At 43.3% G+C, this 15730-nt stretch overlaps 3 protein-coding genes across 5 annotated transcripts in view; 1 reads left to right on the top strand and 2 right to left on the bottom strand.

The window, feature by feature from the left end:
• Positions 1 to 1861: 1861 nt before the first annotated feature.
• Positions 1862 to 15273, bottom strand: Ak6 (adenylate kinase 6). The gene is made up of 5 exons (XM_021626683.2): positions 15119 to 15273; positions 12885 to 12977; positions 5038 to 5096; positions 4785 to 4930; positions 1862 to 2451 (listed from the first exon to the last, which is right to left on the bottom strand). Exons 1-5 carry the CDS (start codon positions 15144 to 15146, stop codon positions 2259 to 2261), a joined length of 519 nt encoding a protein of 172 aa, XP_021482358.1. The 5' UTR covers positions 15147 to 15273; the 3' UTR covers positions 1862 to 2258.
• Positions 11119 to 15164, bottom strand: Taf9 (TATA-box binding protein associated factor 9). Its single transcript, XM_021626680.2, has 3 exons — positions 15119 to 15164; positions 12885 to 12977; positions 11119 to 12149 (listed from the first exon to the last, which is right to left on the bottom strand). Exon 3 carries the CDS (start codon positions 12130 to 12132, stop codon positions 11338 to 11340), a length of 795 nt encoding a protein of 264 aa, XP_021482355.1. The 5' UTR covers positions 12133 to 12149; positions 12885 to 12977; positions 15119 to 15164; the 3' UTR covers positions 11119 to 11337.
• Positions 14979 to 15730, top strand: part of Rad17 (RAD17 checkpoint clamp loader component) — a 26558-nt gene continuing 25806 nt past the window's right edge. For 2 of the 3 annotated variants that reach the window (XM_060385643.1, XM_021626666.2), the window contains exon 1: positions 15479 to 15601. The gene's annotated coding sequence lies outside the window, so the exon portion shown is untranslated. Of the gene's footprint in view, positions 15121 to 15478; positions 15602 to 15730 lie in introns of those variants that run through there. The other variant, XM_021626669.2, reaches the window with a different exon arrangement.

Below are 15730 nucleotides of genomic sequence, written 5' to 3'. Positions count from 1 at the left end.
CGGACGGACAGCCGCACGGACAGCCGACGTGCAAACAAGAGCCCGAGATTTAGAGCAGCCCAGGACGAGGCGAGCGACAGGACGCTCGAAATGAGACGGACTTCAGGAACCCCTCGGGGAAGAGTGCGCCTGAGGTGAGGTTCCGGAGAGGCAGGTCTCGGAACGCAGGCCTCCTGCAGTTAGAGACGGACGGCAGCGGGGGCCAGAGCGAGTGCTGGGGGCAGGGGAGGCAGTGCTGGTGGCTAGACCACCCTGCTCGTTTCCTGCCACAGGTGCTCCTGGCGCTAATCCGGTATGCCGCTCCACGTCATTGCCCTGCTGAAAGGACTCGTGGTCTGCGCCAGCACCCTTCAATAACCGAGGGCTTTGAGGTCGCCAAACGTTTCCCTAGGCTTAAAGATCACCCGGTTTAGAAACAGAGATCAGGTCCTCTTGCAGTAATGAACCTCTCCGTTCCTCTCCAGAGCCAGTCTGTATTGTCCTTAGTTAGAGCAAACCCCGACTTGGAAGAACGGGATCTCCCTTGGCAGACCTTCTGCCTCTGTCATGACCTACGTGGAGTCAGTCTTTCACACAAACCCCATGTAATACCTAGCTTCTGCACTTGACCCCAATACCTGTATGGCAACTCGTGAACTTCCTCCAGGGGTGGCTGTGTGAATTCAGAGCTCCTTAAATGTGTGTTTCTCTGTGTAGCTTTGGCTGTTCTGGACTCACTTTGTAGCCTAGGCTGGCCTCGAACTCAGAGATCTGCCTGCCTCTGCCCCCCCCCCCCGTGCTGGGATTACAGGCGTGCACCAACACGTCCAGATCTATACATGTTTTATAGGCATAAACTCTGTGCAACGGTATACAGAAAACCAGTAACGTTTTCTAAAGAAAGATGACCTGGGGAGAGAGGTGGACTAAAAGGCCAGTAAAACATTTTGTACCTAGTAAGTTCTGTATACAGACCAAGTAACATTTGCCGTGTCCAGCGTAGCTCCAGGGACAGACCTGACTAGGGTGGGCAAGGGACTGATGACATGACACAGGCAGAAAAGCTGTCTGTCAGGTGGACTGGACCCTGTGGCAGAGAAGTCACAGCATCCTACAGCTCAGCTTGTTGGGAGGAGAGTGACTGCATACAGCTAACTAGGAGGTGGTGCTGCAGATAATCAGGATGCCATGTTTATGGTTCACAGGGAGACAGGGTTAGCAAATCTCAGTACGAGTAGTCTCTAGGCTGTGAACACCCAGAGAGGAAAGCTGCAGGGACATTTTCTGCACAGTAGACATGCACACTAACCACAGGAAGGCTTGTCATCCCTGAGCCCTGGGGAGTCAGCTTTTCTATGGGTCTGAGGCTAAGGGGCCCCTGACATGGCTGTGCACACATCAATTGTATACATTCACTCATACTTCATTCATCTGGGCCTTCCTTGGCTCCCCAAAATTGTTAGTCCATTTTTTTTTGGTATGTGTATATTGTATATGTGATGTCAGTCATCTTTCTTGCTCACTCTAGTACCCTCTTGCTGAACCCAGAGCTAGCCAGTCCAGCTGGTCTGGTCAGCCAACTCGTCCCAGGGCTGTGTCCCCAAGGCTGGGTTTACAGGCAAACTTGCCTCATGCCTGTGCTGTAAGCACTTTATTCACTGTGCCATCTCCCCAGTCCGCCAATTATTAAGCCTGCCTAACGCCTGTGTGCGCATGTGGAACTTGACGACCGACTGAAGGGTGAAGTCGGTTCTCTCCTTCCTCCATGAGGGTCCCAGACACTGCATCCAGGTCCCTCAGCCTTATGTCAGTGATGTTACACCTCAGCCATCTCATCAGCCCCCTCTAGTTTTTTCAAAATAAAAAAGGGATAGTGATGGTGTATCTTTAGTTTTCCATTTTTATTTTAAGAGATCACCTACACTTCAATGATCAAATTTATTATCATTTTGAAGACAATGTTCAGGCTCACTCCTTAATAAATGATATTCGTATCTGAGATTGTTTAAGCTTTCTCATGGAGAAGAGAAATCCAGGCAGCAGCTAGAGCTGCAACACAGTTTTCTTCTGCTGAGCCTTGGGTGTTTCTATTGCGTGGACTGAGTGATCTCAACAAGGGTAGCTGTACTGAGGCCAGGCTTTTTTCTTTTTTCCTTTGAAACAGAGTCTTACTACACGGCGCTGGCTGGCCTAGAACTCACTATGTAGACCAGCTGTTGCTCCTAAGATCTGGGATAAAGGTGTATGCCATGGTGGGGCCTGGCTGCCCAGTCTCTAAATTAAGAGTTATGGTCTTTGACCCATTGCTCAATCCACTTTGAGATTTGGTTGATATTATCCTCTAGCTCTTCTGGTTCATTACTGGGCAGCTGATGCACAATTTCTTCTTTGTAAGATGCTATGGCTTCTTCATAAAGAACTTGAAAAATCTCACACTGAATATTGTCTTGTAGTTTCTTCTCATTATAACCCCTAGAAGGCAAAGAGAGGTTAAGTGAACATAATGGCATTAACTATAGCTTTGGGAACTGTAACAGCAAGATCTGGTGCTTTGTATTTGACTGTTAATTAATTTGCTCCCTAAGGTCTGCTTGCTGTCTTTTATGAGCAGACAGGTACTACAAAATATTTGTAGCCTTGCCTAAAAACTTATTCCTGTTAGACCAATAAAAAGCTAACACACCTGGGGCAGGGCAAATGGGGTAGGTGTGGCTATGGTTTGTGGGCTTGAGGATCTTGGGAAGGAGTCAGTAGAGGAGGAGGAAGAAGGAAGAAGCACATGGCCGGCACGGATGGAGGAACTGGCCCAGATGAAGAATAAACAAGTATTTATGGAACTATGGATGGGAGGTAACTTGGGATGGGGCTGGGAGGTAAAAGTACTTTAGAGGGTTAGTATATGCTCTGTTCTGGGTGAAATAAGGCTATTAAAAAATCTAGCAGGTGTCTGTGTCTTCTATTGATTGTGATAGTGAGTTAGCCACTTTTTTGAATATATCAAAAATTATAGAAAACTTTTTTCCTACTCTCTTTGTCTAGAGGAAATAGACTAACATCTATATGACGGGCTTCTTTGACATGAGGGCTAAACTAAGAATTATGAGACTAACATTAGGTTTATCTAAATTCTGTGCTAATTTATTAGCTGCTCAAAAAATTACCACTAATTGGCCAACAAACAAGTACCTACCTCAAGCCAGATTCTTGGCTAAGGGATTAATAAAGGGATCCATAGCAAGGATTTATGATAAAGACAGACAGTATACACAAGAGGAAAGTATTACCATATATCAATTGGATAACTCATCACAATAATGTTATCTGTATTTTACCAATCCCAAAGGTAATAAAAGTAATTCAATTAATGTTTAGGCAGTAGGTAAACTAACAACTAAATTGCCAGTTAAAAAGTTACAGGGCCTGTAGAAGAATTTTAAATCAAAACATGGCTGCTTTGGCAAAAAATCACATCCAAAGACGTTCCAGGTTGTGTGATCTGGCTGGAATACAAACATGCCTTTAGTCCAGGAGACAGAGGCAAGAAGATCTGAGTTCAAGGCCAGCCTGGTATAGAGCAAGTTGCAGGTAAAGAAAAGCTTAGATCCAGGTGTGGTTGTACACACCTTTAATCCCAAACAATGAAAGTAAAGTTAGTTTGTAGAAGGAAGCAGCCATGCTTGAAAGTGATGTCTAATTGAGTGCCAGAAACAGTGATGAATCAGAGAAAGATTTGACAGAATAGGAAATGCCCAACTCTCATGAGAAGAAAGAGGAATGGGAGGCTACTAAAGGGGCAATGAGAGAGGCAGAGGAAGAGGCAAGTTTTACCGGGACAGTAACAGAAAAAGCTAGACTCAGGTGAAGACCAAATGCACCAGAGAATGAGAAAGAACCAGTAGTTTTCCCTCCAAGTTCCCTTTTCTGGTTAAATATGCTTTATATGGGTGGGGCCAATATATATTTTAGTAATTGTGAAATGCTGAATTCTCTTGTTAGTTCCGTCTGTCTGTCTCTCTTTTTGTATACAGTGTTTTGCCGGACAATCAGAGGGAACCAGATTTCGTTATAGATCGTTGTGAGCGACCCTGTGGTTGCTGGGACTTGAACTCAGGACCTCTGGAAGAACAACCAGTGCTCTTAACCTCTGAGCCCATTTCTCCAGCCCTCTTTTTAATTTTTAATTTTTTTTTTCCAATACAGGGTTTCTCTGTGTACCCCTGGCTGTCCTGGAAGTCAATTTGTAAACCAGGCTGGCCTTGAACTCAGAAACCAGTCTTTTTCTAACTACCACGTGCTGGGGTTACAGGTGTGTGCCATCCAGAGCATATTTTGTTAATTTTCATAAGCTTCCCCATTGTTGGTGTAGGGATAATTTGAATGGAGAGTCCTTAAATAAAGAATATTACTGTTTGGCTCTTTTTCTAGGAAAGGCTTGTATAGAGGATAAAACATGATTATGTGGGGGTTTCTATCTGATATATTTTATTAAATCAAATTTTCAGTTGAAACTGGGCAGTGGTGGTGCATGCCTTTAATCCTAGCACTTGGTAGGCAGACACAGGGCTACACAGAGAAACCTGTCTTGAAAAAAAAAATTCAGTTGAGATATTCTGTTACTCAGAGAGTACTCATGTGTACAAATGTCTTTGGTTCAGTATAATCATATCACACCGATTTACTTTACAGAGAATTAAAGCAGCTACTTTTCAAACAAAGTCTTCTCATGGTAGTATCAGCCAACCTCATGACTCAGGATAAAATTCATTTGCTCTAAAAAACAAAATCAATGTATTTCTTTTCCTTACCTTGTTTCAAGTCGTTTGTACAATATACTATTATCTGTTCTCAAGACAAAAACTATATGAAACCAGCGTTCAGGAAAGAAATCACAACCATGGTAATCAACAATAACGCCGCCTTCTCTCATCTGATTCTCTAACTCATCAACAACCTGTAATGAACACATGAACACACAAAAAAGATGAGTGCTCCGAAGGAAACAAAAATTAATTTGCCCATGAAGTTCAACAAATATATTTTCAGTTCAGTCATACTCACTCTGTCTTCATCTAAAATGGGACAACCATATTCTTCGTCATAGCCATCATATAACTGCCCTAGAAGAGATTTATATTAGCTTTTTAGTATTTCCTGATATTTTTCACTGGTTTTTAATTAATTCTAGATTTGAAGAAACACATCAACGGTTCCTTCAGATGCAAGAAAAGGCACAATATGATGGTTGCCATTCGGTCAACAAACAGAAAGAGCAACACTGAGAAACTGGAACTTACCTAGAAGGAAACCTGGGTGGCAACACATCTAAAACTTTGCTTGCTTTGTGCCCTTGAGTCAGTGCCTCACCATGTAGTCCAACCCGGCCTTGAACTAGAAGCTTCTGATCCCAAACTCTGGAGTGCTAGGATTATAGGCATGTGCCACTATGCTTAGCTCATTTGAAACTTACATGTTTAAAAAAATTAAGATTTTTTTATTTTAAATTATGTGTGAGTTTGTGTACTTGAGTGCTGATTTTCGAGGAGAGCAGAAAAAAGTGCTGAACCCCTGAAATTTGTGTTATGGGCTGCTAGCTATAAGCCCTGATTTAGGTGCTAGGAGCTTAACTCTGGTCCTCTGTTATCTCTCTAACACCAAATAGAATTTTTTTTTTTTTCAAGACAGGGCTTCTCTTTGTAGCCCTGACAGTCCTGGAACTCGCTCTGAAGACTGGTTGACCTCCAACTCAAGAGATTTGCCTGCCTCTGCCTACAGAGTGCTGGACTAAAGGCATGATTTACCTCTACCTGGCACAAATACAATTTTTTAAATATAAGATTTATGCCCCCCCCCCTTAAGACAGGGTCTCATTATGCATCTCTAACTAGCCTTGAGCTCAGAGATCCACTTGCCCTATCCTCCCAAATGTTGTGATTAAAGGCCTGAGTCACCATGTCGGGCTAAAAAAATTATTTTTAATTATGTGTATGTGTGTGGCTATGTGCATATGAGGGGTTAGGGTTAGGGTTGGAGTGTGAGTACACACAGAGGCCAGAGCCATTGGGTCTTCCTGGAACTGGAGTCATATGCAGTTTTGAGCCACTTAATGTGGGTGCTAACAATTGAACTTGGCTTCTCTACAAGAGAAGTATGCATTTTAACATCTGAGTCATCTCTGCAGCCTTTTTTTTTTAATTAAAAAAAAAATAACTTTAAGGGGGGTACCCAATATCAAAGTTTATGAGACTATTAATAGAAGAAAATAACACTTTTTGTTGTTATTGATTGGGAGGAAAAGAGAACACATGAACAGACAAATATAAAGACTTTTAGACACATTAAGATGGGGTTCGTTGGCCAGGCATGGTGGCGCATGCCTGTAATCCCAAGGCTCTGGAACACAGAGACAGGTGGATCGCTGAGTTTGCAACCAGCCTAGTCTACATAGCAAGTGCCAGGGCAGCTAGGACTACATAGAGATCATGTCTCAAAAAGCAAAGCAAAACGAAACCAAACCAAACCAAAAACAAACCAAGATTTGGTTCCAGATTAAAGTCAAGAATATAAATTCACTCTAAGCAATCTTAGATTCTTTCTTCTGGAAATAAATCCCAATTCCTGATCACACTTTCATAAGGACTGGGGATGAGTCAATAATCCCTAGAAGCCATTCCTCTCAAGAACTAGATGGTCTTGGACTTGGGGCTGTAGCTCAGTGGTAGAGCACTTGCTTAGCACTCATAAGGCCTTGAGTTCAATCTCACAAATAGTCAACTGAAAACAAACAAACAAAAAACAGCTTTATTTTAAAAGTCAGAGGCTTAAGAGATAGCAAATCAATTAAAGGCACTTGCTGCTCTTTCAGAGACCTGGGTTCAGATCCCAGAGCTCACATGGTGACTCACTATTGTATGACACCTTCTTTTCTAGCTTCTGCTGGGAACCGGGCATACATGTGGTAAACATACATACATACACAAAGGCAAAAAAACTTATACATAAAATTGGGGGGGAAAAACACCTTTAATTCAGTTGGTAGAATGCTTGCCTATTGTACATGAAGCCCTGGGTTTGATTGCCAGCATTAACTAAATCAGGCGTGTTACTACATGCCTATAATCCACTCAGGATAATCAGAGTTCAAGGTCATTCTCAGCTGCAAAGAAAGTTATAGGCCAGCCTGGGACTGAAGAGACCTTGTCTCAAAAACAACCAAAATGAAAGACAAAAATTACAGAGATGACAAGTTAGGGCTGTCAGGAATTGGGCTCAGTGGTAAATGTGTGCCTAATGTGTGCATGGCCCTGTGTTTGGATCCTACCACTGGATTAGGAAAAAAAAAGTGGGGAATTTAAATTTAACATTAGAACTTTCAACAAGTCACAGCTAGTTTCCAGAGAAGTTTTCTCTAAGGAGCTAAAACAGACACTCATCCTCAACTACAATCTAGACTTACCCGCATTTTGACCTTTATAAGCACAGGATATAAAGTCAATTTCTTTCCTATTTCCTCTTACATTTTTTTACAGGTTGAAATTAAGTGGAGAGTGAAGTTACCTCTCTTGCACGTGGTGTGACTCCTGTCTTTGAGATAAATACTCAGCAGAAACGTCAGCCTAAGAAACTGAATTGCCTTAGTGTGGAAGACTGGAGAAACAGCAATGCTGCTTCCATTGCCAAGTACGCTTCTTCCTTGACAAATATGAACTAACTCATAAATCACTGCCAAGTGCTATCAATAAATTAAAAAAAAAAAAGCTGTGAAAGGCAGGGCATCCTTGCTCAGTAAAACCATCCAAGGCCATCAACTATAGCAGCGAAAGTATGTGGTACTTAGGAACTACTTAATCCTTGGTCCATATCGTAGCAATTACCTTTCTCATTGCTGTGACTATTAGTCTCAAACCCGGGACAAATGGCTGAATACCCCGTAACATGTAGAGAATGAGGGATGTTGGGTGAATCTGGAGACCAGGTCCATTTTGGTATGTTAAATAGGTGCCTGACAACAGGAGTCAAGATTTGATAAATGCTTTCAGATGTCAGCCCTTGTGTCAGGGAAGGTATGACCAAGCTGCTTCAGTCCAAGGTGGTGTGAACTTGCAGCTGCCACTACTTCATATGGCGACCAACCCAAGAAGTAGAAGGGACGCAACAGCCGGCAAGGTTAGACCTCAGCACCTCTGCCTGCCAGGCCCTACCTCCTACAAGTCTCACAAACTCCCAGCATCACTAAGTGAGACTAATGGGGCTGAAGAGAAGGCATATTGGTTAAGAGCATGTACTGCTCCTGCACAGGCCCAGAATTGTTACCAGCACCCATATGGGGCATCTTACAGCTGCCTGTAACTCTAACCTCAGGGGATCCAATACCTCTGGCCTCTGTGGGCACCTACACTTACATGCACATACACACATAATTAAAAAAAAAAACAACTATTATTAATTTCAATCTAAAACAGCTGGGTATGGTGACATACATCTTCAAATACAGTACTCAGGAGGCAGAGACAGGTGGCCCCGAGTCTGAGCTAGCCAGGGCTATATAGTAAGACCCTCCCCCCACCCAACCTCAAACAAACTCACAAATATGTATGGAGGGCACTGTGGATTCAAACTGGAACAAATGGAACTTAAGAGGAATCATGCTTAAGTTGTACAGTGACTATCTATGCTCTGCATTTATCTGTAAGCACACAAAGATGGTAAGTGATTGTGCTGTCATAGTCCTCCCTCATTTGTATTTTCCTTCCTTGATGTTAACATTCTTAGCTAGACTAATAGCATCACTAGTGGATGATTTCTCCTTCTTTTATCGTGACATACTTTTTCATCTAGTTCATCTTTGTATTGCACGGAGAGAGTGGACAGTTACCCCAAAAGAATTCAGAACAGTGTTCTCCTGGATCATTCAAGTGTCTTGTCTATCCAAATTATTACCAAATACTACTCCATCCTCTGTAGCACAGAAGCAATGCTGTCTCGTATTTGTTGTTTGTAATCCATTTTCACCTGATTTTTCTGCTATGGCACAAAGCAGATGCCACTCAGAACTGGCATGGTCAGGTAAGTCTTCTCCCCCTCCCCTGAAAGGGTTACTCTGTGTAGCCCTGGCTATCCTTGAACTTGCTCTGTAGTCCATGCTAGCCTTGAACTCACAGAGATCCGCACCACTGATCTACTGACACAGCTTATTTTCTCAGATACGGGCTGTATTAACTTTGAAACTCATAACAAGAAAGACAAGTTTGATAAACAGAAACTGTATGTTCCTATTGACTTTGTCCAAGTCCCTCTCTTGGCCTCCATGGGCACCAGGCATGCACAATAGTGCATAGACTTCACATACAGACAAAACAGACAAACATCTTTTATTTAAAAAAAATTATATGCTGATAAAACAGATATATGTTGTAAAATTAACCTTTAGAATTAGAATACTTACTGTGATGTGTTTTAAAGATTTTTTTTTCTTTAAAGATTCAATGTGTATGTATGTTTCGCCTGGCTGTATGTCTGTGAATCATGTATATCCCTGGTGTCCAGGGGCCAGAAGGTGATGGATCCTCTGGAACTGGAGTTACATTTATGAGCTATGTGAGTCTGGGGACCAAATCTGGGTCCCCAAGACCAGCCAGTGCTCTTAACTGCTGAACATCTCCCCAGGCTTTTTTGATGTAGAAATGAAGGTCTTAAATTTTTTTTTATAATTATGTGTCTATATTATATGTGTAGAATATGTAGGGATCAAAGCATGTGTTAATTCTTCACATTTGTGTGATTTTACCTACTAAGTCATCTCACTGGCTTCCAAAACAGAAGGACTTTTTATTTTTATTTTTCCAAGACAGGGTTTCTCTATGTAGCCTTGACTGGCCTTGAACTCAGAGATCTATCTGCCTGTCTCTGCTTCCAAGTGCTGGGATTAAAGGTGTGCACCACTACCACTTGGCTAATGAAGGATCATGCCAACATATTTTAATGAAACAGTGTAATACACTTTCAAATACTCATTTCAAAAACACAAGTTTACCGAACATGTACTAGTGGTTGAAGGGATGAAGACATACCAGTGAACAGAATATATAAAGACAGATACAGTTCATTCCCTCAAAGAATTTATAATAAACTGAAGATGACAGGTAAGTCTGGAAATTGGCTTGTGTTGCTAGGGGTGGAATTGGGTGGGTACCTAGCATAACCTCAAGATGTTAGGGGAGCTTGAAAGTTCTGTGTGTTGCATGCATAGCAATGTATGTGTGAGTATCTTTGCAGAGATGAGGACACTGGGTGCCTTCCTTTATTGCACTTAGCCTTACTGCCTCAAGACAGGGCTTCTCACTAAATAAAGCTCACTGTTTGGAATAGGTTAGCTAGCCAGCAAGCTCTCAGGACCTGCCTGTCTCCACCTGCCAACAGTGAGCAGCAAGACCCTGCCTTTTACCTTGTGCTTGCAGAGTACTGAGCTATCTCAGAAGCCATATACATAAAAAACTGCGGAAAAATGCCAAAGATTCTTAGGGGCGGGCAGCAGGTGGTGGTGGTAGTGGTGTATGCCTTTAATCCCAGCATTCAGGAGACAGAGGCAGGCGGATCTTGTGGCCAACCTGGTCTACACAGTTCCAGGACAGCTAAGGTTGCTACAGAGTAAAGCACTATCTCAAAACAACAACAAAACCAAGTCCTACCCCCACCCCCAAACACAATGAAAAAATTAGGTTACTGAAAAAGCTAAATCTAAACATTTAAATGAAATATAATTTAGTAATATGAAGAAATCTTGACCAAGTAATTTCTCCAAATAGGTGCCATAGTTATATAAATCAGAGATAATACTCTAAGAGTATTTTCTTAATACACAAAAGAGACTCTAAAATAAGTATCTGATCTGGTGTGGTGGTACATATCTTTAATCCCAGCACTCAGGTGACAGAACCAGGAGGATTCCTGAGAATTCAAGGCCAGCCTGACCAACATGGTGAGTTTGTGGACAGCCAGTACTAGAGAGACCCTGCTGTAAAATAAGATGAACAACTGAAGACATTAGAGGTAGGCAGTACAGGAGATATAATAACAAAGGCCGTCACAATTTCAAGCTGAGGGGGAAACTGTTTCTGAACATAATTGTCAAAGTACCAAGAATCAAACTGATAAATGACAATTTTATTTTTATGCATAAACGTTGATGAAAAAAACATTACTACTTCTATTAAAACTGAACATTTCAATAAAAAAGCATAGTAAGTATACTTATTAAATACCATTTTCTAAAATACAGCTTTAAAACATCTAACATGCTTGTTCAATTTCAATACAACGGATTCAAGACCACGTATACACATTACATGCATCCAGTCTAGATTACAAATTATCATAATCATCATCATCATCATCGTCGTCATCATCGTCATCTTCATGTTTTCTTTTCAATGTATTCGCTGACTCACTGGCTGTATTTTGTGATACCATATTAGTAGTAATAAGAATGTTTTTGGACCCAATTAGCGATGGATTAATAAGAACATTCTGAACTGCTGACGTGGCAGGAATTGAAGCTTTTACAGCAGGGGACTGAGAAGCAGGCATCTGTACTGTAAACCTCTGTCCTGTGAGGGACATTGGAGTGCCCACCTTAGTTGAAACAGACATGGTTTGTGGAGTTGGTGTGCCCAGTGTGGGAGTACTTGGCCTGCTAGAAACTGAACCAACACTTAGCCGTGGCACTGTTATTCTCCCTGCAGGAGCAGCTGCCTTTTTTTGTAAAGACTTAAGCCTATAGTTTGGAGCAGTTAAGCAGTATCTATCAGGTGGCAGCCTGGGACCTGAATATGGCTTGATCAATGGCAAAGGGGTTTGATTTCTTTGTCTTGCAATATCTAACAAAAAATCTCTCGGGGGAGGAGAAGTGAAAGACTGGTCAGCACGGCACTGGATTGCCAATCGCACATCATCTGCATCAACAGTAGCTTTCTTAGCATGACTTGAGTAAATTTTAGCATCATCTAGAATTGTGGTCACATATCGGAAGGCAAACTCCAACATCTGGTTTATAACTCTTGGCTCATATTCTGTAATCCCCATATCCTTCAGGATTTGTGCCATCATCTGTGCATCTTTCGGCATGCTCTTGGGAGACGCCATCTTGCCAGACTCCATGATATCCGGTGATCAGACTTTAGGTCATTTAAAAAAAATATGGAAATTAGATCAAACCGAAATAGTTACTTCAGTAGCAACTGTTAGGAATTTAAAATTTTCAAATGTGTTAAAACTTTTTAAAAAATATATTTAAAACACAAAACATCAATCTTTTTACTTTAAGCACACTTAACCTTCCCTTTGCTCAAATACAGAGTTCCTTCTGTGACTATAAAAAGGATGACACAAATAAATTAAGTAATAAAAGATTAGGGGAAAACAGGGTAAAATAAGTGAAAACATCACTTTAGACTATATGCAATGAGCCTGGGCATGCAACTGTCAAAGTTAAAGTGATTTTAAAAACTAACGTAACACAGTCATGTCATACTGCTCAAATTCAAGATAATCTGTCCTTCCGGAGAGATGAATATACTGTCTCTTACATATGTGTAGAATCACCCAAACCTCTCTGTCTGCTGAACCCACAGCACTTTCCCTCTTCATAACCAGACCTTATCTATCCAGTCTCCCCACAGAACTGTGCCAGTTATTACTGCCCCACAATTTTGAGTTAGAAAAGGGAAAATGTCCAAAATAACTATGTAAAAATACTGGACATATGATGCTCTTTATTTCTTGGATCCCTAGCAGAGTATGTTTTGCTTATTACCAGGACATTTGTTTTTTGGCCCCTCTAGGAATACTTAGCAGTACTAACACTCTACTACTTGAGATAAACACAAAATTCCAATCAAAGTGTTCCTTACCTTCTCGAGCTAAATCACCCACATTAACGTACTTCAATCCTGATCTTGATGCAAGTTCTTTGCCCAGTGTGGTTTTTCCAACACCTGGTGTACCTGTAAAAAAAGCCACAAAAAAAAAAAACCCACTGTTCAAATACTACTTATTAGATGTTAGCCATCTTCTGCCCTTATCGTCACTAATATGAAAAATTTCTTAATTAGCAATCATATCTGAATATATACCAAAATATCTAATAAAAAATTCTCCAGAAAGCCTGGCATGGTGGTATGCACCTTTACTCTGAGCACAAAGGCAGGTGAATTTCTGTGCGTTCAAGGCCAGCCTGTTCTACATAGTTTCAGGACAGCCAGGGATACATAGAGACCCTATCTCAAAACCAAATAAAACCAAAAATTCTCCAGAAATGATTGGCTGTCAGTCTCTGTATCCTAATCTCCAGGGATAGAGCAATTTTACTGCCAATACTGCCAGCCAAGACCATGAAATTTCCCAGCATAAAATTAGCCTCCTTAGGGGCTAGAGAGATGGCTCAGCTATTAAAAACACTGTCTGCTCTTCCAGGACTAGGGTTCAATTCCCAGCACCCACATGGCAGCTCACATTTGCCTATAACTCCAGTCCTAGGACATCTGACACCCTCATACAAACACATATGAAAGCAAAAGACATAAAACAAACTTAAAAAAAAAAAAAAAACAGGTACCTCAAACTACCATCATTTATTGCTTTAATAACAACTTAAAAACATTCAATGAGAAGGATTTAAGTAGTACAAGAGATCTCATTATTACTTTTTACCCCTAATTCTAGTAACTTCCCCAGAAGTAATTATTGTAAACTAGTTTCTCACTTAAATCTCTATTTGTGCTTGTGTATATCTAAGGGGTATAATGTGTTACTTGGTATGTATTTAAAATATGTGTGCATATACACACATCATATATATCCAGCATAGATATCCTTTTGCATAAATGAAACTATACATTGTTCGTTGCTTTTCTCCTTTTATTGCTACTACAATTAGAAGACAATCAAATTCATAATTTCAGCTACTCAAACTTAAAAATAATTGAAATCAACTTGGACATTATAAGTAGCTCTGGTAAATGTCTTCATACTCAGGAAAATGATATTTTCATTGTGATACACCAATCTGAACCCTTGATTCAACATGTGTGAACTCTGTATTCACCATGCTCATTCTATTAGAATCTGCAGGCTTTAGCGTGTCGCTCTAGTTTTGATTTTTTAGATAGGGCGCTGTGCAATCCAGGCTGGCCTTTAACTTCTCATCCTTAGTATTGGGATAACAGACACAAGCCACCCCATCAAGTTTTTGTAGTTCTGGGCATCCAACCCAGGGCTTCATATCTACCAGTAAGAACTCCACCAACTGAGCTACCTACATCACCAGGGTCTCTCTCTGTGGCCTCCTGGCTTCAGTGTCTTCAACCTCAAGACACCGTCTGATCATGCAAATCAGATATTGTCAAATGTTCCTCCTAAGGGTCTTAAAGCCTCACAACCGAGACAGACTCATTAACTGATGAAAACTTGGCTTTCACGCTCTTATTTTTATTTAAAGGACTAACATCTATACCCATTCCATGATGCTGTTAAATGCTACCACTTAGTATTTTCAGTTAACGCTCAGTAGAGCCCCATCCGGATCTTATAATTCCACGGCACAAACGCTCAGAAGCCTCAGCACTGAAAACAACAACAAAGCCCGTGACACGAACGGAAAGAAGTTCACGAGTCACGTCTCTTCACCAGCACCCAGAACCGTCTACCGAATCATTCTGGGAAGTGTTTCTCAGAAGCAAAGGGGGGGTGGGGGGGAGTCACGACCAGGAAGGCCCACGGACGGAACCACGCACAATTACCACGTCTCCTAAAGGCCAGAAACGGTCTCACGACACCTCGACATCAACACCCCAAGCCCGGCCCCGACCACGACGACCCCGAGAAAGGCTCGGCGGCCCGCTCTCCGCGCGAAATACCAGCCTCACGAAGACCAAACCTCCGACGGAGCAGCGGAGCGGGACGCGGCAGGCGCTCTCCTCCTCGGCCCGGCGCGTCTGGCCAAGCAAATCAGCCCCGCCCCCACCCCTCAACGGCCGCGAGCGCCGGGGTCCTGACGCGACACGCCACGCCGCGCCGCGCGGCCTCAGGCGCCCCGGGACCTCGCGGCACTCGGCACCCCCGGCCCGGCCCCGCCGCGCGCCCTAACCGGTGAGCAGGATGTTCGGAAGCTTCATAGTCCTCCTCCACCCGCGGCCCGGCGCCTCGCCTCGCGCGCCCGACGCGGCTCTCCAGGGAGGAGCCGGAAACGGCGGGCGGCCCGGTGCGCCCGCGGCTAGGGTCCCTCGAGGCCCCGCGCGGTGCTCGCGGCGCGCTTAAGCCCCTTTGGCACGCACCAGTGACTCCCCGCGCCGGTGCTGCGCTTCCCCCGAACGGTGGGAACCCGGGCCGCCGCTCTGGCCTGGCTTTCGGGTCAGGCAGTACGCTGGACGCCTACGTCACGTGCTCCGCTGCCGGCCCCGCCCCCTGCGTGCGTCGCAGAAGCGCCGCCAGGCAGGAAGGTCCCCAGGAGGCGGGTCTTCCTGGAAGCCTGCGGCTGGGCTGGGAGGGCTGGGCGGCTGCCGATCCTCAGGGAGTGCGGCCCGGGCTCTTTCGCCTCTTTCCGCCCACGAGGGGACGCAGCTCCCGGAAAGTAAGGACGCCGCGCCTGCGGTTGTATTTCTGAAACGCCCTGGAGGCCTGAGGCCCGCTTCGTTTTCACGCCTACCTGGCCTGTCCTCCCGACCCGCCCTCTCCTGTGGACTAGGATGTGAGGGAGGAG

This window comes from Meriones unguiculatus, chromosome 6, assembly GCF_030254825.1.
Source record: "Meriones unguiculatus strain TT.TT164.6M chromosome 6, Bangor_MerUng_6.1, whole genome shotgun sequence".
Classification (NCBI taxonomy): domain Eukaryota; kingdom Metazoa; phylum Chordata; class Mammalia; order Rodentia; family Muridae; genus Meriones; species Meriones unguiculatus.
The sequence above is the reverse complement of the archived record's forward strand: the minus strand, read 5'-3'. Positions and strand labels throughout refer to the sequence as shown.